This window comes from Balearica regulorum, chromosome 7 (assembly GCF_011004875.1).
Source record: "Balearica regulorum gibbericeps isolate bBalReg1 chromosome 7, bBalReg1.pri, whole genome shotgun sequence".
Taxonomy (NCBI): domain Eukaryota; kingdom Metazoa; phylum Chordata; class Aves; order Gruiformes; family Gruidae; genus Balearica; species Balearica regulorum.
In genome coordinates, this window is record NC_046190.1 from 15,272,867 (window position 1) to 15,298,022 (window position 25,156).

Here is a 25,156-nt window from a genome sequence, read left to right on the forward strand (position 1 = left end):
TTGTAATGTAAATAGCAGCTGCCTTATCTGATATGTTTCGTACAATGTATTGCATTCTGTGGTGACAGGAATAGTGCACATTGGACAAAATGTGAAAGTGATGTGTGTTATATTTTTGGCATTGGCTTAGTTAAATATGTGGCCCAAAAAAAGTATAAGAGAAACTGAGTGGGATTGAAAAGTATTGGGATTTGTTCTCCCGTTTGTTGTGTTAGATTATGAAAATAATTGTGAATATTAGGAATCTTAGTAACATCTGAACATATGTTTGATAAAGGATTGTAAAGGATCAAAATTCCTAAGGCGCATTTCCTGAGAATTAGATTTTAGAGAGCATGCGGGGAGCAGTACTGAGAGAGAGACTTTCAGGGAGGATTGGACTTGCCAGCCATCCCATATTCGCTTTCTAAAGTGGTGGAAAAAAAAGTGGGGAAAAACCTGTCTCCCATATCAAGTTCAGACCTGGTGTATATAGTTTTAATACTCTTCGGAGCATCCTTTATGTTTTATCTGCTCCAGTTTGGGTGGTAGAATTTCTAGCACTACTTTTCCCCTTGTCCTGTTTTTTTGTAAGAGTTACAACTTGTGTTTCTGTTTTTCTTTGTACAACCGTATCAAGTTCCCTGGCTTGTGATCAGCTGGACCAACCAGAAAAAGGCCCATTTCTCTTAGTCCTTAAACTCTTCAGCTCTTGTCAACATGCGTCATGTTCTATTTATGCTCCTTAATAAAATATGGGGTGAGCAGGATCTTAATTGCCATCTCCCAAGAGAAGTAGAAATTGTTATTGGTTTATCTTAGGAGTTCAACTGCATAAAACACTGGACACTGTACTAGAAGGGAAATGATTCTGAACTAGGGAAGGATTGAAATATATCTGGTTAGCAGCTGAAATTAGTATTATGTAAAGTTGACTAAAAACCAGCCCTTGGAAAAAAAATTGGCTTTCCTTTTTGGCTTTGCCACTAACTTGTGAAGATGTGCAAAAATATATGTTAGGTTGCCTGTAAATCAAAGGCATTTTAGGCAGGCAGGTTATCGTAAGGTTGAGTACAGGGTTTAGGCAGGGATAATAGGTTATTACACTTTAATATGTTAAAATGCACCATGATTAAAGACAGTAATTCTGTACTACTGTCTAATTAATTTCTCCAGTGTTTATAAAGAAAATATCCCTAAACTATTTGATTTTTTTAATTGTTGTTTTTTACAGTGAGTTCAGTACAGTGAATTTGTATTTTCACGCCTGTGTGCTACAGTTGTAAATTGTAGTCCAAGAACTTCGGGTTTTTTCCCCCATATAGAGCCACTTAGTTTTACAGGACAAGGTGATATATTTCTGACCTGTAACACAATTTACTAAAACTGTGTTAGTTACCCCTAGTATATTGTATTTGCTGAAGGACTAGAAGAGAACAAATTTGATAAAAAAAAAAAACCCAAACAGTCTGAAATTGTAATGTATAATCTTGTAATCCAATAGCAAATAAAGTAAATAAGCAATTTTTACCACTGGCAAAAAATTAGCCATTGAGTGTGTATTAAGGTTTGTCTTTAGGACATCAAATAATTGGAAGAGAGGGTAGGCTATTAGAGGTAGAACATCTTATGTAGTCAAATATGTTCTTACAATATAGTTACAAGAATAAGTGAATAGGTTAATATACAGCTTCCCTTCAGCTCACAGTTACTGCCCACTCAGCTCAGCCAGTGACTCTGAATGCTTTTAGCCTATTTTAATTCAAAATAAGACAAGCCCTTTTTAATCACCAGTGGAGCAGCTGGTACCATCTTCTGTTAGGAGGAGGATGCTGGTCTTGTTGGAAACAGTATTCCCTGTATTTCTTTAGTGGGAATACATATTTCAGGATTCAGGGAGTGGGACTTAAAAATCATTTCGAAAAAGAAATTGTGTTTTTTGAGTGGCATAACACAGGGAATTATTTGCAAATGTGAATTAAAGACGCTTAGCTTTTATAAATTAAAAGCTTTGTGTCTCTGGGTCTGAAAGTTGTGCAGACATCCGAAGTATTAATGCAATCAGGAAGGTAGAGAGACTGCTGCATCCTGGCCCGGTACTTAGCAAGCAATATCAGCATTCCCATTTGGCTGTAGTCCAAACGCTGTGCCTTTGTATCTTTGTTTTGAAGAATCAATGTAGATTGACTTGAGTTCAGGAGAGGATTTTGTCAGTCAGCTTTCAAGTCATGAATGTTGAGGCCAGTCCCTTGTTTGTGGAGCTGACAGTACAAAAGTGAGTGTTTGACATGTGGCTTGCTCAGTGGATGGGCATAGAGGCTGTTGAGATTTTTCAGAGATCAGGCTGTAAATGAAGTTGTTCTGTTGGGTCACTCATCTGATTTACACACAAGCTGTTTCTATTGAAGCACCTGGGGCCTTTTGTTCATGCTTGTGAATAAACCTCTTTCAGTCACCAACAGTAATTTAGCGTCTCTGCTTCCTTCAGTAGGTAAAAGGCAAGTACAGGAATGACATTTTCTCCCACATTGTGTGCAACTTCACACTTATTTTTAAGACAGGTAACAGAACTGTGTCAGCAATATAAATTTTGTTATATACTGGAGGAGATTCAGAAGTCATCTGCGGTGTTGGTAATTTTTTACCGCACACTTCCTAATTCTGGAATAATACTAAGTAGTGAGAGTGCATGGGCAAATAATGATATCCTCTGTAGGTGCAGGGAGTTCTACAGCATAGACCTCCAATGTTTTCCTTTGCTGTTGTGGCAATTTTAGAGGAAGACATTTCATTACCTTGTAAGTGCCCTGGCACAATGGAGTGCTGTGCCTGCTGTTTGTAATGACTCTGACTTGAGCCATAATCTCACACAAACTTTGAGGCAGCAAGGCTGCCTTTCCACTGACAGAATGGTCCTCATTTTTCCTGCCTCTGTGTCTTTCCACACTTCGGTCAGTACAAATATTTAAAGTAACCTCTTTTATCTTGTCAATCTAACTTTAATGGCAAGCAGTTCTTTGAGTTCGTTATCACAGCACAAAAACTTGAGCCCAGCACAAGGGATGGGAAAACCTGGAAGAGGCAATAAATGGTTGGAATGAGACATTGATAAGTTTGGAAAAAAAAACCAAACCCAAACCAAAACATAACCCTATATTTATTTTGTATTATGTTATGAATCCTAGGATGGGTAATGGTAAGCAGCTGATGCTTACCTAGTGAATTTGCTCTGCATCATCAGAGGTACCATGTTGTAGTTAATCTCCCCTGTTACTGTGATGCTTGGAGAGGGATAAACAATTTTAAATGTATTATTAAATCAGTGAAATGCTTAACCATAAATGCCCACTTCATATATATATTAGGCTGATTGTCGTAACAGCTTTTAATAGGTGAAGTGATACATACTATATTACAAAGAAAAGATTGCTCGCATTTGGAAGGTTTTTGTTTGTGGGCGTGTTTGATTTCTGGGAGGTTAGGATGGCAGACAAGGAAGTATGGCTCAAATTTTTTTGTTTCTTGTTTTAATACTATGGCTGTAACTTTTTTGTCTTCAGGACAGGCATTATCTACAAATTCATGTGGTGTATAATATTGTAAAGTACTCAAGTTCTTGAGTTTCAGTATCTTTTAAAGTGAAGAGGTTTTTTTTTTTTAATGAAAATGAGGTGAGGAATTTATTTTAAGGTATTGTAAACTTCTAATAAGCACATTTGTATAGGTTATGTTCCCAAGCAGTCTTTTAATACTATTTCTGGAACAGCAGTGTAAATTGCAACAAAGTACAGCAACGAATGTGGTGATAGACAGGGTTAATCTCTCTGAGACTGTCTGCACAGTTCCAGATTATGGATGTTGGTGATCACCTTTCCGCTCATTCAGGGATGGGTTACGTTGCTCCTACATACCAATTTAGTGCAAGATTGTGCAAGGTTTTCTAGCCCTCTCAAGAGCAGCAAGAAACGGTGGCTCAAAAGGCAGCTGTCATTTCATACCCATTCCAGCTGCCCTTTCCACTCAGATTTCCTCCCATCCCCCCTTTAAAAAAAAAAGGGGGGGGGGGGGAAGGAGAGGATTGCAAAAAAGAAGAGTGTGAGGGTTTGAAATCTCTAGCATCTAATCTATCACATCTTACAGTTTTCATAGCAATCTGCCAATTTAAAATATTTTTTTTCCTGCCTTACCAGTAATTAGACAAATGCAGCAGTGCTTATGGCATCAAAAACTCTGTGGCTGGTAAAAGCAATTGGTATCATAATGCATCCCTAAATTTAATAGTAGTGGTATAAAATGAAGAAGCAACTGTCTATATTTCAGGGGGTAATGGCTTTAACTATCAAAATGGCTGGTATTTTCCTTGATTGGCTGCTTTGGTTCCTTTTTTGCATTTGTGTTTGGAGGAACAGAATCAATTATGATAATTGTATTTAACAAATAACAAGGCAAGCAGAAACAGGAAACTCTTATAAAATGTCACCAAGTTCCTGTTCACCTTGGATTGCAGGTTTTTCCTTTTTATCCCCCTCTACAGACAAAAACCAAACATACAAAACCTTTTTTTTTTCCTGCTAGTATTACACTTAAAGTTGTCATTTTCTTTTCTGCTTCCCTTGCAAAATTGCTTGCTTTGTGTTGTGCCTTGAGAGTGGTTGTGCATGGAGAAGAGGGTCTGATTAATTGGAAAGATACTTTTTATTACTGGAAAAACTCATACATTGGTGTAGAAAATGGATAAAAATTTGCTTTCTTGATCCCTAGTGCCTTTTTTTTTTGCTACTATGACATCTGTAAAGCTTCTCCCAAGGAAAAGCCTCATCAGGAATTTGTGTTCTCTTAAAGATATCTCAGTCTTTAAGGCCAGGTGCAGTTATGTTGATACCATTTGGCTAAGCCTTGAAAGTTCCTGTAATCTGTGCCATCCTGTCTCATACAGTCCCATCTCATAGTTGTCCTTTTTCTGCAGTGCTCTATGCCCAGATCTCTGTGGCTGGGCTGCTCCAGCCTGGCGGACAGCATGCCCTCACTGCGATGCCTGTATAACCCAGGGACTGGCGCACTCCCAGCTTTCCAGGTACTTTCTGTCTCTCCCCACTCCTTTTCTCTCCCATCTGCGTATGTGTGCATCTACTTTACTTGCTTGCTTTACCTCCGTTTATTCTGCTTCATACTGTATGCCTCTCCTATATCATTCAGATCTCTGGTATTTAAACCCGTCTTGTCTAGATTCAGGGCAGCTCAGTACCGGGGCATTTCCATTACATTGATATAATTATTTTGTCTAAATTGGCTTGGTACCATCATCTTTTCCATTGGCTTTCAGTTATGTCAAAAATATACCACTTAATTGTATTTGGCAAACAGTGTCCATCACAGAGTTTCCAATCTGGCTGTTCATGCAGTGATTCCCCTCCTATTTAAAATTTTCTGTATGCCACTTAAAGGGCTGAGGGGGTGGATCCATTGCCTTAGTGATAATTGATGCCAGCATTTGTTTACTTCAGGTTTGTTAGCAGTATGGACATTTTGACTACAGAAAATTATTGTGCAAGCAAGCTGTCAATCAAAAGGCAAATAAAGGAAACCTGTTTTTTTCTTTGGTCTCTGAGTTTGTTAGATTCAAGCTTTTCTCTGTCATGAGACAGCTTTCTGCCAAACAAGTTTGTTCAGATGCTTTGGGCAACCAGTGAATCTTAGAAAATGCAGCCACTCTCCTGTGGGTAGAGAGCGAGGCAGCTGTTGGGTGAGTACCTAGAAACCTAGACAAGGCTTTCAAGCATTTTACTATGACATGTGGATATAACCAGGAGAGCAGCAGAGACTGGACTGCAGAGATGTTGTGTTCACGTTGGATACTCTGTCTCTGAGATGTTCTGTGTGAACCACAGTGACTGAGGGACGTTCAGAGTATCTCTGTAGACTGCACGTTCATTGGAGCTCATGATATCATGAATGTTTACTTCAAGGTTTATGCTGCTGGATTACTCTGCTGATGACCCAACTTGTGGCAGAGAGTTTTATTTACCAGCATCTTGCAAAACCAGACATAATGAATAAGCTAGAATGTCTCTGAAACTTTGAGTTCTTTTGGGGAAAGTTCATTACCTGCCTCTAAAGGACAGCACGCCAAGATGATTTGGAATTTGGCTTCTTGCTCCCAGGGCTAGGGGAGTTCTGTGGAAATAATCCTCTCAGCCTCAGGGGAGGCTTAAGTGTCTTGCATCATTTTGCTGCAACTCTTTTTGCTGACCCAGCAGTAGCACTGATGGACTCTGGAAGGTGTCCTGCCAGGCCTCCTTTGCTGAAGCAAGCTTTTAGTGGAGCTTTCTGTGGGGGGAGGGGGAAGACGACTTTTTATTAGTCTAAGAGGACTCTGGAGACAACAGGCAAAATTTAGACTCCTACTTCTAATCCTGATTTGCATAATTTGACTAAATCAGATGGGCCTAATTTTTGGGCTTTCTGCTGTTGAATAAATCTCAAATCTCTTTAAGCTCAGGTTTTAGAGAACCTTCACAGTATATGGAAAGCAATTTATAAACTCAAATTGGGACTCCTTTCTTTCTACTTGAATTATTTTTGATTACTCGGAATAAGCATGTATTACAAAGGAGAAGGGAAATTAGCCTCTTTTAGCTCAAGATGTTCTTGCTAATGATAGATATGAACAATAACTTTTCTGCTAAAGCAGCACATTGATATTTGGGGTCAAATGAATCAGCTGCACAACCATTCACCATATACTGCCTTCTTGGGAGAGTAATAGGACTTTGACATTTGCATTCCTGCAGATTCTGAGAGACATTTCAATGTATATTTAGTGACTATGGGAACTGGGTAAGTCTGCCCCACTTGCCATCTAAAATGGTATGTATACTGGTACTCTTCATGGCACTCTGCTGTGTTGAAGAACACAGTGCCAATTAAGAGAGAAAACTAAATTGCCAGAAAAAGCTTTTGCAGCAATGAGTCTGTATTTCGGTCCATTTTCTTCAGTGGGCTTTGATCCCCGTTAACTTGCATGATTTCAAGAAAACTCCTCTCTCTGAGGCATGGCTTCCGCATTTTCCAGTGCGGAAGTCTACATGGGAGTGGTTTGGAGCCTGCTTGAAGCTGTGACATTGCAGTATATCATCGTTCTTAATGCTTTTTTTTTTTTGTATCGAATCTTCAGGAAAGCATTAAAGACTTTCTTGTAGCCCAGCAAATTTTCTCATACTAAGTTATTTTCTTTTTTCCGTAGCAAGCTTGAAGTAACTGGAGAAGCATATCAATGTTCTTTGCTTGTGGCAAAAGAGAAAATGCCATCTGGAAGGCTACTTAGTCACTGCTGAATTTGTCTAGTTATTTACATGCTTACCTTCAGATGCTCAGACAGAAATGTGGAAAGAGGCTCTTTTTGAATAGCTCAGTTAAAGCCCTGCTGACTCCTCGTGGGAAACATTGGCAGATAGTCGATTTAGAGATGATTCTGTTAATATGTCAGATAAGTTCATTTTTCTTCTTTGTGTGTTTTTATTACTGGAGACACTTCTGTGAAAACAGGATCTCAAATGCTCACAAAGCTCAGTTTATGTTGCTTTTAATAGTCATAGTTCTTTGAAAATTCTGACTCAGCATACTTGATGGGTGTAATTCTAAGGAGATTATTGCATTAATCTTTCCAAGTTTGCAGAAAACCATAATATTTCCTTAAATTTATTTCTGTAAGCTATTGTATAAATGAGAAGACTTAAGGAGTAATTTCATAGAATCATAGAATGGTTTGGGTTGGAAGGGACCTTAAAGATCACCTAGTTCCAACCCCCCTGCTGCGGGCAGGGACACCCTCCGCTAGACCACGTTGCCCAAAGCCCCATCCAGCCTGGCCTTGAACACTTCTGGGGCATCCACAGCTTCTCTGGGCAACCTGTTCCAATGTCTCACCACCCTCACAGTGAAGAATTTCTTCCTAATATCTAATCTAAATCGACCCTCCTTCAGTTTAAAGCCATTACCCCTTGTCCTGTCATTCCATGCCCTTGTAAACAGTCCTTCTCCAGCTTTCGTCTAGGCCTCTTCAGGTACTGGAAGGTGCTATAAGGTTTCCCCAGAGTTTTCTCCAGGCTGAACAACCCCAAGTCTCTCGGCCTGTCTTCATAGGAGAGGTGCTCCAGCCCTCTGATACATCTTTATGGCCTCCTCTGGACTCACTCCAACAGGTCTATGTCCGTCTTATGTTGGGGGCCCCAGAGCTGCATGCAGTACTCCAGGTGGGGTCTCATGAGAGCAGAGGGGCAGAATCACCTCCCTCAACCTGCTGGTCACGCTTCTTTTGATGCAGCCCAGGACACGGTTGGCTTTCTGGGTGCACATTGCCGGCTCACGTTGAGCTTTTCGTCCACCAACACCCCCAAGTTGTTGTCCTCAGGGCTGCTCTCAATCCATTCCCCGCCCAGCCTATATTTGTGCTTGAGATTGCCCCCACCCACGTGCAGGACCTTGCACTTGGCCTTGTTGAACTTCACACAGTTTGCACAGGCCCACCTCTCAAGCCTGTCAAGGTCCCTCTGGGTGGCATCCCTTCCTTCCAGTGTGTCAACCACACCACACAGCTTGGTGTTGTCAGTAGACTTGCTGAGGGTGCACTCTATCCCACTGTCCATGTTGCCGACAAAGATCTTAAAACAGCACTGGTCCCAATAACTGACCCCTGAGGAACGTCACTGGTTTCTGCTTAGACATTGAGCCGTTGACCGCAACTCTTTGAGTGTGACCATCCAGCCAATTTCTATCCACTGAGTGGTCCATCAGTGAAATCCGTGTGTCTCCAGAGATAAGGATGACATGGGGGACAGTGTCAAATGCCAAAGGTTATGTGTCAGGGTAATCACAGAGAACAGTCCAGCTCTTCCTTTTTACCTAATTGACACCCATCACAAATATCAGCTCTAGTTTAGATTGAAAACTTTTTGGGACAAGAGTCATGCTTTTACTGCTTTGTCTGGAGCCTAGGCACCAGTGGAAAGTGAAGAATTGCCTTGGAAGCTTGATTTTGCCAGGTCCGATACTCTATTTCTGTAACAGGCTCTAGTAGTCGAAGAGGAGGATTAACTTTTGTGGCACAGGTAGCAGCATCTTGTCGAACACAGAAGCGTCTCTCTGGAATGCCAGAAATTCAAATTTGCTTTACCTGAAGCGAAGGTCTTGATCATAAAGAGCTGCACATCAGGGCTTGTCAGATGAAGGAAACTACCTTCTGCTTCGTTTTGCAGGACTGAGGTGTGTCCTCCTTGGTCTTGGCAGAGAACTTTGTCCCTGTTGAGGAAAGCATGGGCGTAGTGTGCTAGGCAAACTGAAGTGAACAAGGACCACACTTGGGGTGGTGCATATGGCCATGAGGTACACTGCTCCTGTCTTTGGACTGACATTGCTTTTGGAGAATGGTCTGTAGTAATGGAAGCCTGTTGCACCCATGAGGAAGGGACGACCTAATTTCTCAAATGATTGTTACATCTGTTTTTTTTCTAATGTTTATATTTTCCTGTTAAGGAAGTGGAATGTTTAGTAAAGAAGCATTGTCAGTAAACAGAAACACTCATCTTTGTGAATTTCCTTCAGCCTGTTCATGTGGTTTTGCCTTAAAAGTTTACATTGTATTTCTCAGCAGTCAAGTATCAATGGGAGTAGTAGTAGTACGTTATTTATGGTCTTACAGGAGGCCAAAGCTAAAGTCCTGGGGTGGGCAAGCTGTGGATGCTCAGAAACGCATTTGTGAGAACTGCATTTGAAGGAAATTGTTTGGCTTTGGAGCCAATGTTTGCTGGTGTGTGTGGCTCTGTCTCTAATTGGGAGAGAGACGTGGTGTCCGGTCAGTAGACTCCATCAGTGTGGAGATGTGGCCGCCCTCGACCAAGCCTGCTTTGTATTCCCTCCTCGTGCTCTCCCAGCGGCTGTGCGAAATGTGCCCGTGGGCTGTTTACGGTGCGCCTCTAAAATGGAATCGTAATTTTGGTGACTAATAGCCAAAGCATGTGGCTCCAGCACCCCCCGGCTGGCGGCAGGCTCTCCCCTGGTTATGAATGTAGTTAGGTGGCCCCCAACTGTTTACAAGACAGCAGAGGTGAGATCTTTGATTGACAAGTCAGAAATGCATTAGATCATTCCCTCTGCCAGTCTCTGGTTCATGCTGTTAAAAATGTCAGCCTCTCCAAGTTTGAATGGCAGCCCGAGGGCCTCAGAAGCTTTTTGTTTTCTGAGATGGAAACACAAATTGGATGTGTGCCTGAGCGCTTCATCCTGGGCTGTAATTTCATCTTTTAGCTAAGAACCACAAGGTACATGAGCAAAGCACCCTGTAAACAATAATACTGGGGAAAAAAATAAACAAGGTCGTGTTTCTGGTACGTTGATCCACCGGTGTCCTGACCTCTATCACGTTGAACATCTCCACTCTGATTGCTGTTCCCTTTGGCATTACAATGAGAGGAGAGAGACTGACACAGGAGGCAAAGATTTAAAGTTGCAGTGTTGTTGCACATTCCTTGTATTGGCTATGAAATATTGAACTGCCACAATGTGACACCTGGTTTTTTTAAGCAAAGTTTCTTGTTGGAGGTGTTTGGCAGCAGTTTCTCCTGTTTCTCGGGTCTTACCACCTGGCAGGAGCAATTATAAAGGTATGAGGGGGGACATGAGAAGAAACAGAAATGAAGCCAAATTAATTGTGTAAATTTTGCACTTGACTCCAGCCCCTATCTGTGGTTCAGACTTTTGGGAGCTTTGCTGTACAAGGACCAAGAGGGTTGTCCTAGACAGGGATTTTTTAAATAAAGCAAATGCCCAGGGGCTAGAGAGCAGCTTTGGTAAACAAACATATTTAGGGTTTATCCTCTTTTAAATCTGATGGCCTTGTCTGGCTGGTGGCATGACCTGTTCTGTTACTGGTGATGCTGGGAAGCCCACTAAGCTCTGACAGCCCCTCAGTTATGCTGCAGGATCGCAGCTTTCGGGCAGTAGCGACAACCAGAGATGCTTCCCTCCTTTCAGGTGGCAAAGAAATCCTCCGTGGATCACTGGAGATGGATTTGGGTTTTTTTGGTAGTACTTTACAATTTAGTAATTTGAAATCGGTATTTATTCTGCAACTGTATTGATTGTCAAAAGTTGCATGTGCTTTTATTAGTTCTTCAGTCGGGATATCAAGAAATGTGCCAGTATCTGTCAGTGAGAAGTACCACCCCAGTATGCCCAGCATGATGATTAATTTAAAGTGCATTGTAGCTAAAAAGCCTCCCCTCCTTCAGCCTCCGCGTTAATGATCTTGTTACTATGTAATGCGCTCTTCCTCGCATGAAGAGGGCAAGGTCTTTAGCATGCCAGCATTAGTTTGGCTGATTAGTTTTTTTTTTTTAAAAAAAGAAAACTCATCTGAGTTTTCTTTCCTCCCGTGTTTGAAGTCAGAAAGGTGTACAAAGCCGTAGTGACAAATGGCATATGCGGTACCACATTGAAGGCATACAGGTATTTTTAAAGCTAGCTCCAGCTCCTCAGGATTGCGAACATCTGCTTGGAGGTATTGTAGAGCTCCACAATGCACTAATTGAATTACTCTTTTCTGGAGTTGCAGACTGCACTAATTGAATTAGAATCAGGCTGTGCGTGCGCGCGCACTCGCCACCGCGCATGTGCCCGGGAGCGGCGCGGGGGGGCCCGGCCATGCCGCGTACTGTGCTGCTCCCTCCCGGCCCCGCCGGGAACTGCAGGGCGGGCGGCCGCGGCGTCCCCCTCGACCCGCGGCGTTTCGAGCTCCTAACGAACCTGCTTCTTCGTCTTACTCCATATATTAAATTTTATTATTTTTTTTAAAATAACGTTTTAGTGACTTTTCCGTGCTCTTCCAAATAGTCTAACCCTTGTCTCATCTCGCTTTATAGGGAGAAGGCATTAAGTGTCCCCCACCGCAGTCCCCTCACAGCAATCATCAACGTTTCTGTAGGGTTAGCACCAGCGTAGTCTGCTGCAAATCATTTGGCTCGGTTATCATTTTGAATTTGATGGCTCCGTGGGCAGTGCTTCAGAGGGAGCTGGTTCCACAAGATCATTTTACCTATTTCTGGAGAAGTTGCGAAGAGCTAATACCACATTAAATAGTTACTTTAATTTAAAAATTAAAGCATGGAACTTTACCACAAATATGGGGAAGTTATGAAGTACTTTGTCGTCCAGCATTTAAGTCAGTGTTAGTCAAAATTCAGTGACTCTTGGGAAATAAAACATGGAGAGCTGGTTCTGAGGAACTTTAAATGCACGCCTGTATAGGGAAAACAAAATGAAATATTTCTTCTTTGAAACCAGGTAGTTATGTGACCACATGCAAATTTCAGGGGGACAAACCCAAACACTTAAGGTATAAATGCACTTGCTAAATCTTAAAATTCTTAGCTTGAAGAGATACTTACTTTGCTATGCTGTGTCAGGCGGATTTCTTTTTATTTCTTCTGCTTTCTGTTGGCTACTGCTTACATGGTGCATAAAAATAGTCAGATATTCATTCTTTTATAGACAACCAGATGACTCAGTTTTCCATCAAATTTCATCCATTTACACTCAGCTTTCTGTATGTTTGGTAGATCATGATCATAAACCATATCAGAGATAAGATGGTATTTATTTTGCTTCGCTGGTTGTTCCTTAGATTTTGTTACTTTTCAAATAGACGAAAATAATTTACTAGAATGCTCTGCAAACTAAGTAAAATTAAACTATGCTTGTCAAAATACATAAACAATACTCTGTGATGTGTGTGATTCTTTTTTATTATATTTGTATACTTGCCCTGTGTCTGGTGATGTTAAACAGAGCTTCTAATTACCACTGAGAATTAGCAAAGTGCTGCTATACGCAGAACTTGGGAATTTTCAATTTCATTGAAATTTGTTTTAACAACTTGCTGCCCCCCAAAATGGAAAGCAGATTTTTTAAAAAATGTATGAAATAGTTTTGTGTTGCATTTGGAGAATTCCCCAAAAATTTATTCATTAAATTGGTTTTAATTTTATTTAGGTTAGTATTTGTTTCTCTGTAGCATTTTTATTTTTTGTATATATCTATACATATATAAGTATAAAAAAAAAATAAAATCAGATTGTCAGCCCTCTTGGCTTCCGTTCCAAGTGGTCGAGTAGACTGCTTCTAGTAGCAGAAATATCCAGGTAACTCATTGATCATGCCCAAATGTTTATTTGGGTTCATGTTTAGTTCTTAAATGATTGCCAATATAATTTGGTACCATTATGTAATTTTCTAAATTGTGTCTGTATGTAGTAAGATCAACCATCCACCTTTTGCCTACCTTCTACAAAAATCCTCGTGATTTATTCTTTCAAAATACAACCATATATCCAGCAAACAAAGGAAGCAACTCTTCATTCAGCCAATAAAGCTGCGTACGTTTTTACTCTTTCAGGAATATGCCTTGCTCTTGTATCGCATCTTCGGAGTAATAAACTGTGCAGCAACCTTTTGATGTAGGTAATAACATTTGACCTTGCAACAGAGTACATTCCCTTGTTGAAATGAAGACAACTAGCATGTTGATGTTTTGGGTGGTTCTTAATTTAAAAAAAATTATGAACAAATCAGTGTGTAGCATAAGACACCTACATGCAGTGCCTTCTTTTGGTAGAAGTCAGACGTGAAGATGGTCGTGTTTGGGGAGATTGGGGTTGTCACCTTTAAAATAATGTGGGAGTGAGTTTGGTGCTGCATTAAGAAGCTGTAAGTGGGAAAGAATCCACTCCATCCAGTGTATAAAGCGCTTTTAAAAACAATCTATTTCTAGAACCTAAATTGTCCTGGGACCAGCTCTTGATATAAAAATTCATAGAAACCTGTTTTTCTGAGTGTGGTAACTTCTTGCCATAGTGCTGTAGTGTTAGAATTCACATTGGCCAGGTTGTTCTGTAAATTAAACAGTGACAGCTTCCCTCGGGGGAACAGCCAATGTATTTATGATGATGTGCTGATTACACAAAATACACTGCAAGCAGAAAACAGCTGCAGAGAACAAACCTCTTAAAAGAATACAATTACAAATAGCACCCTCAGTATTTCTAGTGGTGAGAGTAAAATACAGCATGCTAATGCAGGCTTCTAGTTTGCTTCCAAAGAAGAAAAGAGATCTACGAAGAGGAAGCTGAAGTATGGTTGGGTGCACATGCAGTGCCAATATGGAGTGGCATATAATCCCTTTCTGAAGGTGAAGGGCAAGAACGTACCTCGGGCCGTCTTTTTGGCTGTCCTTGTTTCTTAAAATTTCTGCTTTGGCCAGTGGGGCATTGGGGCTCTCTAGCTTGTCGGCGTTTTGACTGCTGTGGTTCGTACCCTCTGTCCTGGTTGAAAATTGAGATGTGATTAGATGACTAATAAATAGTTTGCACTACTGGTCTGAAAATTATGAAACAGATTCTAGAAGGTGTCATGGGGGAAGAAAGTCCCTGGTTTAAGGCTGATCTTTCTTCTGCTACTAATTGTTTGCTTTGAGGGAACTTCTAGAAATAAATTTCAATTGTTGTTTTTTCCTAGACTGCAGTGTCTCGTTTTTAAAAGGTCCTTGGCTTGTATGTGCAAGGCAAGGTATTGCACAGGCCAGTTTAGGATTCAGTTTAGGATTCAGTTTAGGATATGATAGTAAAACTTGAAACAAAATGTTACAGGGAAGATAGTAAAGGTGGGGACTGTGTTCACAAACTCAGGACACGAACAGACCTTGGAAGAGACAGAGGTTCTTTCAACCTTTCTTCACCCGGAAACAAAAAATGAGAAGGAACTGGAATTGCTTTGTGTACTGTGGCTGTGTGCAAGAGAGAAGTTTGAATAAGGACTGCTGTGGTGGGATTTTGTGTGAGGGCTTGTGAAAATCAGGAGAATGTGGCAGTGGCAGCTCCCACGGCTACTAATATCTCATTTTGGAGGGCTGCAAATACAAAAAAAAAAAAAAAAAAAAAAAAAAAAAATTTCTCTGAAACTCCAAAGTACAATCCTTTTATGTCTGAGATGAGCTGTTGCACTTTGTTAAAATGCAACATTTTGCTTATGGCTGTGTCATGGATGCATGTAGGAGAATTCAAATATTGAGAATGCTCTTTTTATCGACTTTTTGAGAGTCATTGATAGATAACTATAATGCCTTTTAAAAATCTGGGATTTCTTGTGTTTGGTGTCTTTGTTATGTTCCAGGACCAGTATCAATAAAACATGTTTCAAACATGCAAGAAATGATCTGTTTAAAATGAAGAAATGTTTCCCTTTCAACATATAGATCTGATTTTAAAGCAGATGGGTTAACAACATTGGCACTCTAATTTGGAAGGACTTTAATTCACTTGCTTAAAAAGGAGAATCAGGCTTTCCATCTATGGATTGCTGGCATGTACTAATAGACTGTTATTCATCTGTCTGTATTTTCTTTAAATCGTTTTTGAGCCTCCCTGTGTTGTCCTGCTCTGCTGACATGTATCCCATGTGGCAAGAAGGAGTTTTGTATAATCACCCTGCTTTAATCAATAGAATAATTGATAAACCAGATAAGATTTAAACTGATTACCTCCCCGAGTAGAACTCCCTGAGGGCCTTGGACTCTCTTAATTTTGACATGTATGTTGTGTACCCCGTGGATGAAGTGCAGTTTGAATTATCTGTTTTTATTTGCTTAATGACGGGGAGGGTGTTAAAGTCAAATGTTTAATTAACCCAGCAATGGGCTGCGCTGTCACTTACACACACATCCAGCTGATTGAGATATCTCACCGAGAATACTGAATAGGAATGATAATGTGGCACTGAGACGGAAGATTGCTTTTTCAATCCATTTGCTGGGTCACTGCTTTGAATGTCTTATTGGATGAAAGGCATTCAGCCTGGAAAAAAAATTCAGCATTTAAGTACATTTTGTTTTCCTGGCCCCTCTCCACTAAGAAGTTAACTAAAACAGATATGTTGTAGGTTTAATAAGCCATTCATGTTATAGCAAAAAGCTGCGAATAGAGGATCTCAATAGGCAGTGATCTAGAGCTGTATAATTTCCTATAGGAACAAAATGTTTGCTAGCCCCAAGGTATCTGAAGATGAGATACTATACACACCTTTATCTTTCCTTCTTTGACTGCTTGACTACCCACCCTGTTTGATGGTCTCCATAGCAGGTCCAACTCTTCTTCCTTACCCAGCAGAGTGAGATTTGCAATAACGTTTTGTAACTCCTTGCTCTAGTTCAAGAAAATGGCATTTCGGAGTTGGAATTATTTTGTGAGAGTAGAACCTAATAGTGAGTTTTTAAACTGAAATGTTACAGGAGAGGCTGTTGTGTTACCACATTCAAATCAGGAGGACCCAGGGGTTTGTTTCTTGGGCGGCAGCTGATAAAAGGCTGCGATGCTTGCTAGCCAAATGGTATAATGTGTGGTGCCCAATCTGTAATTTTCCATTCTTTTATTAGAAGATTATAAATTTTTTTTGCTCAATGTGATGGAAGGTTGGGACATGTTCAGACTCATACCTTTTTTTTTTTAATATCAGCAATGAGGTTTTTCAACAGCACTGTATGGAAGTAAACCCACCATGTATTTGAAGTTAACTAAATTTGCCCCCATAGTCCAGTGGTGGATGGCGCTTCCTGTAACGAATGTAGCTTTGGAAGCTGGAAAAAGCACCAAGGCCTGCATGTATGGACAAATTACTACTGTGAGACATGTCAGGGACGTGGAGCTATGTCACCTGAACTACTCCATGGTTGTTCTGCAGGTACTTTGAACCTGTTCTAGACTGAAAACTAGTCGTTTTGGCCGCAGGGTCACCTGGCTGACGTTGTCTAAGACATATTGATATGGGTGCCTCTGCATAGTGTGGTGTAGACAATATGCTGTGAATTCGCATCGATCTAACACTGCAGTGAGATCACTGGGTAGCTGTTTCTTTAAACAACTGAGCTATTTCCATTCACTATTTTGGGGAGGAACTGTGCCTAAAAAGTTAACACAGTGTTGGACACAGAATTTGGGCTTTGTTCCCTCATGGTGTCATTCTGGCTTTGGGCAGACAACTTCTGCTTCATACCTTTGTTTTGTATCTCTTTTCCCCCTTTCCTGCAATGAAAAACAGGAAGGGAAAAAGCAGCAAGAAAAGCATGAAACAGTACGGTGAGATGAGGGCAGTGGGGCTGAATTTGATGGAGTGAGAAAGCCATGGGCTCTAAGGGTGGGGTGTGATGAAAAGTGGAGGTCGTCCTGTCTACTTGACAGGAAAGCTCAGAATGAGAGGTTTTGGGGGGGAAAAAAAATCAAAATAATATGTATAGGTGATAACCAGGGATGGGAGGGGAAGGAGTTTTATAGTGAGACCAGTGAGATGGCATTGGTCCTTTGAGAGAAATAGTTATAAAAAGTTAGAAAACAATGCTTCAAGAAGGACATGAAATGTGCAGCAAAGCTAGCCGATTTTACAACCCATTACTCAGAGCACTTGCAGCTTCTATGCAGATGAAGCGGTAATAAATATTGTACAAAGAAAGTTAATCTGTATCTAGAGAATTTTAATAAATAAAAAGTTTTAAAAAACTCTCCCCAGATCCGTTGGCTCTTGCTAACTCTTGTTAGTACTAGAAATATGTTTTTGACATCTTTTTTGGATGTTGGCTTATGTTCAGAGTCTGTAAAAGCTGACTTTGGGCTTCCCCCCCCCCCCCCCCCCCCCTTACATGTAGGGGAAAAAGTAAAGAAAACATCTTATTTTAGCATACAAAAGCACTGACAAAAGCTATGATTTAGGGGAGGGAAGAATCCTGCAAGCTGAGAATGAGTGTGTATAATTTCAAACCTTTAGTACTTTAACACCCTTGAATGATTGTTGAAAATGAATTTTTGTAGAAGGAATGTAGCAAAGTGAAAGCAACAAAAAAGCAAGAGCTGAGTCCTCATTGAGTCTGTTCTTTTTTAAAAAGCTTGTGTTGCATGCGAAATACCTCTTCCTGAAGTATGTGTGGCACAATTCTGCAGTCTGGCAGAGAAATTAACCTCAGCTGAAACTGTTTAAAGAAGAATTTGAGCAAGAATTTAAAAGATTGGAGAAATCTTTAAGGTTATCCTAAAGAATAGAAAGGGAAGAATGCTGTTTTGTTCAGTGTGGGGAGCAGATATGCAGGATAAATTGCTAGTAAGAGACAAACCAAAGCACATTGATAATGAGATTAGAAAAAGTCCTGACGCTGGTCTTACATAAATGGCCTGGTTGGATATTTGGAATATACCCATATTATGTGTATCATAAGGCTAATTGGATGTTTTCATCCATGTTTTTTTGGAATATGTGCTTTCTGTTCCTTAAAAAGATGTAGATAGCTTTGAACTACTATAAAATCTTGGAGTACAAGATGTACGCTATAAAATCATGCATAGAAAGTGCTAGCTATAAAAGTGTATGTGTACCTGTGAAGGTGCTGATCGATTTGTGCTATTTAGGAAAAGAAATTCTGAAACAGACCTGGCTGTGAAAAAATGCAAATAGTAAAATTCAACTAGAGGTCCTTGAGGCTTCTTGAGCTCTAACCTTGTTATGAGGAATGGGGAAGTTGAACTGCCTAATGCAGATGTCTGTGAGTTACAAAAATAACCAGATGTCCTGATTAGCAGAAGCAAATGTTCTTCCCTTAATCCACGTGAAATTATATTCAAAGGCTCTCCGGATGTAATGCTTGTGTAAATAAGGCACCAACAAACATTGGAATAGAAAGGGCCATTGGCCAACTAGCTTGCAAGGCTTGAAAGCTTGAATATTAAAAACAAATTTACCACTGCTGACTCTCTTAAATTCACAGAACAGAAATGTTAAGCAGGGCTGCTTCCTGGGGAACGTGGAAAGACTGTTCTCATTAGCCATATTTTCTCTCTCTCTCTCACTCTCACTTGAGAAATGTGTATGAAGTGAAGCTAGCTTTTTAAAATTTCCCTAAATGGCTTGTTCCCAGCACCTGGATTTCTGTTTATTTTTTAACAACAACTAGATTCGTGCTCTTTAAAACACGTCTGTTCATCAGATCTTTGATATTTGTGCTGGCTTTTGGTATTTTAACATTAAATTGAATTTACTGTTCTTCCAGTAATGCTAAGAGTCCTCACACCCTTAACTTAATCCTTTATAACTAATCAGTAATTATTATGTTAAATAACTTGATAACAAATTCTTCTTGACGTCATGAAGTTCCATTATCAAGTCTCATTGCTTTGAAAATGTATTTTTCAAATTATTGATTTGAATGAAAAGTAAGGAAAAATACAAAGGATCCATTCTACAGATGGAAACCCCAAAACGTCCTGGCTTTCAACTGCAAAAATGGTTGTTGAAATTTTTGTTATTGTCAGCACCATTAACATAGATGCAGATCAAACCGGGACTTGTGTGAACATGTGCGTATGTCTCCGGTTTGAGGGGCAGTGTTGTACTTTTCCATTTTCACTGCTGTCAGAGCTTCAATTTTAAGAATTTAGCTTATAGTAGGTACCTGAGCTGCTCAGGCATGAATTTGAACTTCATTTCTTTAAGTACCACACAAATGTTCAGGGTGGGGGTGGAGAAATCCCTGTCATGGGGAGTTTATAAACGTATTGGAGGAAAACCATCCAGGATTCTCTGCAGCTAACAGGATAATAGATACGTAATCATGATACAGGTGTGTTTACCAGTCTGCAAAGCAAGCACTGAACTGGAAGGCCAGTTTTATTCCCTTTCCTTTCTTGATACTGGTCACTGCAAGGTAGACTGCAGTTTCTCTGCCCTCTCCTTCTGTCATTCTAATGCTTAGCCATAAACCCCTGGCAAAAGTACCATTTAACTTCAAACTTGTAAGAGCTGGGAAACTTGTCTGTGCCTTCATTCTGGGCTGAAGTCACCCCCTTGTGCATACACATTGCAATTTATGGTGTTCTCTAAAAGGATCTAATCTCAGTGAATGTTCAGAGCAGCAAATGCCAAAGAGGAATGGGGTCTGATACTTATCTCTGCATTTTCATTGCTGTGGATCTCCCTGTGTGTTACAGCTGTCATTTTTGTTTTATCTACTGAACAGGCAGAGAATTGCCTTCAAACTTGCAGCTTTCATACTTGTTTTTTTTTCTCAAAGAACATTACCAATGTTAAGGACTGCTTTTATATACTGTAGTGACTAGCCAAATAAGCATGAATTTGAACATTTCGAGCCTCATTGTAGGAGTAAAAAGGAGAAGCTATCCTTAAATGTTTTTAGTGGATGTTAGACCCATATTTTTTTTAACAGTTATACTGCTTTCAGGCTGACATTGGCTATGCCAGGATTCATCCTAGCACTGTTTGAAATGGCTGAGATATTTATAAACTGACAGACAGCATTTATAAAATCAGGATGCTGACAGTCCCTTAACGATAACAATGGGCTTGGACTCATCTATCACTTACAAAGGTTATTGGAAAAGGAACGTAAGGCTTATGTGTGCCTCTAGTCTGACTGGCACTTATTTCCACACATCTCTCTCTTTCTCTCCTCCCTCCCTTTCCCTCCCCTTTTCAGTCCACTCTGCCTGACATGGGCATCAGGCAATCACAGCTAATTTCTCCATACCTTTACCCAATGATACCTTGTCACATTCCCTGCAAGCAATTGATGCAGGTTAGAAGATGGCTAACTTTGTAGCATCTTGGGGCAACCCCCCGTCTCCCTGATTACTTCCCCCTCTCAAACAAGAGAAACATCCTGACTGCTGGCAGGCTGCTGGCTTGAATTGGGAAAGAAGAACAGCGTGCATTGACTGACAGACTTAACCTGGGGCTGGGTGGGGGTTAGACAGGCCTTCTGCTTCCTTTTACTTTCATATAGCACCAGTCTGCAGGCAGAATGCTGATGTACCTACTTTATTCAGTGGCTTCCTCTTGGCTGAAACAGTATCCCTCTGTCCTTGGTGAGGAAGACCAAGTGCAGCGTGGGGACACTTCAAGAAACGTGAAAGAGGATGTCAGTTATTGTCAAGCTCTGATAAAATGCTGCGTTCACTCAGTGCGCCTAGGAGCTTGAGGGTCAGGTCGTATCAACAGTTTGCACTGGAGAAGGGGAAATGCACTATTTCACTGGTGTGTGCTACAGCATTTATTTTAATGTGGCAACAGAAATACCGAGGCAGCTACTCTGGCATCCGGTTTGCCCTTGAAACGTTTACTCTTCTGTAACTGTTTGGACACTCTGTTCCCACTCTATTATTTGCTTAGAGACCTGAAATACCCAAGTAGATTTCCTACATGCAGTTGGATCTGCTGATACCACTAAAAACACACCCTGCCCCAGCTTCTGTTCGAACTGATGTATATGCACGCAATGGCTAGAGCAAGACTTGATTGGCTTGAGGGGGTCTATTTATCAGGGAACTTGATTAAAATACAGACTGCACATGACATCAAATTTGTAATCATTTTTCCACAGCAAGCAAGCGTTTTCTGTATTGGATGCAGGTGTTTAAAGCAATAGTGTGTTTTAAGGGCCAGTGCAGCACAAATTCTGGCCTTTGGGATAATGACAAGTGTTTTGCCTGCATAAACAATAATATATTCCCCCCCCCCCCCCGCTCCCCGCCCCGAGGTCCGCACACACCTAGTTTCCCTCAAGCTCATCATCTCTGTCAGGTTAATCAATAGGCACCGTATGGCAGAGGGTCAGTAATCAGTGTCATCGTGCCTTTAAATCGTGTTGAAAATTTGCTTAAAGCCTGGGCCAATTAACATCGAGATGATGAATGGATGGGTAGATGGGAAGAGCCTGGCGCTCAGGGGCTTTGTGAGAAGGAGATGCTCAGCTGTTGAGCAGCAGACACCAGCGAATAAAATCAGCCATTCATGTGAGCTCAGTCCACCCACTCTTAATGATAATGTCAATCTAGCAAAATATATACACATTGGAGTTGTCATGAGTTCATAAATCAAAGGAGTTTGTCAAAGGCATTCAGATTAACGAGGCAGCAGCAATAACAAGTCAAATTTGCATAGAGAATTGCCCGAATCTCAGTAAATTATGATCCTGTTTTTCATTTGATTATTTGCTAATGTCTCAAGAGGGAGAATGATTATATTAGCATGCAAAATCTACTCCAGAAGTAGAAATCCGAGGTATAGCAGACCAGCACACGATGACAATTAATCAGTTTCTGCATACTAGCATAAACGCGCAAGGCCCAGAAATGAACTCCTTTTTTTATTATTATTTCTCCTTGCTACTGATCCAAATGGTTCAGCTTGACAGAGACTTTATATTGCTTTAACAGTGTTCTGAATTGTGCCTGCAGGCAAGACATAGTTATGCAGCTATAACCAACCTATCCATCTGCCAACCAGATTGGAATTCTCCTATCCAAGGCTTCCATTAACCCCCACTGACAGCTCCAAACAGGATTAAGAATTTGAAAGCATAAAAAATAGTTGTGCTCTTCGCGTAGACATGCGCTTCTCCTCCACCCCCACCTCCCCCCACTTGGAAAAAGGCTGTCTGTACTGTTTTATAATTAGTGCAGGGCAGAACAGCACCAAAGAAAGCCTCCCCCAGTTGGCAGGGGTTTGATTTCCACCACTATGAGCGAGGCGGTACTAAAGGTAGCTCTGCCCAATTGGTAGTCCCTGGGAGTGCATTTCTCCATGTATTATATCTCATTCCCAGCAGTGTTTTGCTGGGCTGTGTACACAAAATACTGCATGTCATCTCCCATCAAACGCTTCAGTCTAGGGATTTCGTATGCATTGTGGCATGTCGTGTTTAGTGGTGGAGGAGGCTTCATGGGGAGAGTTAAATAGTAATAATTTTGTAGTGGTCTTTAAGACAACCTGCCATGGAGTTATATTCTGTTAATTACAGGCTGAAGTTTTAAATGCAAATCAGATTTAAAAGCATCTCATTACAGACAGTAGCCATTTTAGGAAAAATGAGCTATGGAGGGCAGAGCCCCTTTACAGGAACCTCCTGCTAGAGACAAATTGTGAAGGTTAGAAGAACTGTGAGCTTGGGTTTCCCGGCTTTTCTTCCCCATGCTTCCACTGTCATTGTGTGACCTTGGGCATATAAAAAAAAATATTTTACCTGTCTGTGGAAAGGTGGGGGCAGTATTTATCTCACCAAGATTGATCAATTTGTGCTTTGGAGACTTCAGCACTTCTCATCTTAACTTGCTTGGACTTGTTCAAAAGGAAAGACCCCTGCACGTGAGCACAAACACTTTTGGCTGGTTTGGCTTTAGTCTATGAAGGAAAGCTTGCCTGTGGGATTTAAAAATTTTCCCTGATAGAAAGGACTTTTCAGCTTTCTGTATGCACTGGCTTTCTTCACTTCTTTCACCCTAACAAATTCCATCATTCCTCTACTACGTATCGAGTACAGTCGCTGCAGATCTTTAATATTCCCAGTGAGTACACCCAACTTACCGTCTGGACACCAAATGCTTCTTTCCAGGTCTGTGCCCGAGACGTGTATTTCGGTAGCCACGAGAGGGTGCTCAGAGCTATTCCTCCCTTTGTCTGCCTCTCTTGCGGCCGAGAGCATCACTGAAGTCCTGCTGAAGCAAACCTTATTCTGACCTTGCACGTGTTTATCCCTCCTCCCACCTTGTTCAGCAAGGAGAAATATATAGATGTACCGTTTCAGTCAATTACGTTACGCTCTTCCCATAACCATGGCTAAGTGTTGCCCTATCAAGTGAAATTCACTTCCACGCAGCTACAGTTAGTCCTGAAATACGCAGGGTCTTGTACCTGCACCCGGATTGATGGGTTTCCTATTCCTGAGAAATGAGCGGGAGTTATAAACATCTGTGCTTTTTCTTAAGCGTAATGCTTTCCAGTCATTCCGTCTTCACCGAGCGTAACTTACTTGCCGACAAAAGTGCATGAGCAGCGCTCCTCTTTAATAGTCTGCTATCGGAGCTGCTGTGTTGGTGCTGTAGAATGGTGAGACGCCAAGCTGTGAACCACCATATGCACTTGGCAGTCTTTGTCTGGTCTTTGTTCAGCCAACCTCTTAGCCTTGCCACCTATAAAGATAATGAATGCAAAATGGTCCTCTGCTTGCTCTTAAAAGAAGATGCTCAGCTTAAAGAAAAAGTAGATAACTTGATGCTTTGCAATAACTAGGAATTTCAAAATGAGGGCTGACAGTTCACCAGCAGCACTGATTTTTCCTGCTTTTTCATGTTTTTTGAGGGAGGATCCTTAATGGCTTTAAAAGGCGAGAAGAATGCAAGATTTCACTGATATAGGAAGATTATTTGGAAGGGGAAATTGTTTTGGCACTTATTGTAGGGAAGGGGGTAGATGTTGAAAAAGTATCCCGAAATAGTAAACAACCCCCTCACTCCCCCAACAAAACATTTCTTGGAAATGTATAGTAACTCACCTCAGATTCTTACCTTTCTCATACTTTACCTTTTTCTCCAAAGCACAAAAATTAGAATCCTTACTTGAATTAACTACTTACTAAACTGTATTTCAATGAGTAGAAAAGAGCAGCTTTAATATCTGACCTTCCTTTTTGGAGATACGTGATTATAACTTGTATGTTTTTACAATCACAGTCCTTTCTAAGCTGGATTTAATGTAGTTACTTGGTCCTGGCTGAGACCTCATATGAAAACTTTTAAAAACTGGCCTTTTACAGCGATTTATCAGGCCTGTTTAAAATTGATTTCCATTATAAACCCCTGGTTACAGCATCCCAGCTGTCATGGTGCCTTGCAAGTTCTATATCTTGTTTTAAAAAAAAAAATCCAAAATCAGTAGTTGGTCTGCAAGCCTTGATTTACGCAGAATCCCCCTGACCAGTTTATGACATTCCAAGTGGGGTTTTTCTGTTGTATTCCCCCTCCCCTTATCTGTCATTTCTCAGCAAACAGCTTCTACCCCTGCCCTGCCTCCTGGCTGTACCTTTTCTTCCCCTTCATCAGACCAGCAAACCTGAGCTGCCTAGACGGTGCCTGATCACGCAGCACTGCAGTGGGCACACGAGCACACTGCTCTTCTGATGGCTTCCCGCAGCCTGCTTGCTTTCTGCTAGCCCTCCTCCTCTGCCACGCTGGCTGTTTGCAGGGCCCAGCTCCTCCTTTGCCAACAGATGCCACTTCTGTCTCCTGAGGCGTTGGGCTGGAAG

General features: G+C 41.0%; 1 protein-coding gene across 15 annotated transcripts in view; it reads left to right on the forward strand.

The window, feature by feature from the left end:
- The window catches only part of BTRC (beta-transducin repeat containing E3 ubiquitin protein ligase), a 121,663-nt gene that overhangs the window by 23,166 nt on the left and 73,341 nt on the right, over positions 1 to 25,156 (forward strand). For 7 of the 15 annotated variants that reach the window (XM_075758065.1, XM_075758067.1, XM_075758072.1 and 4 more), the window contains one exon: positions 4,946 to 5,053. The exons of the other annotated variants lie outside the window; for them this stretch is intronic. In XM_075758065.1, the coding sequence (XP_075614180.1) occupies positions 4,946 to 5,053 (108 nt within the window). The remainder of the gene's footprint in view (positions 1 to 4,945; positions 5,054 to 25,156) is intronic. 15 annotated transcript variants of the gene reach the window in all.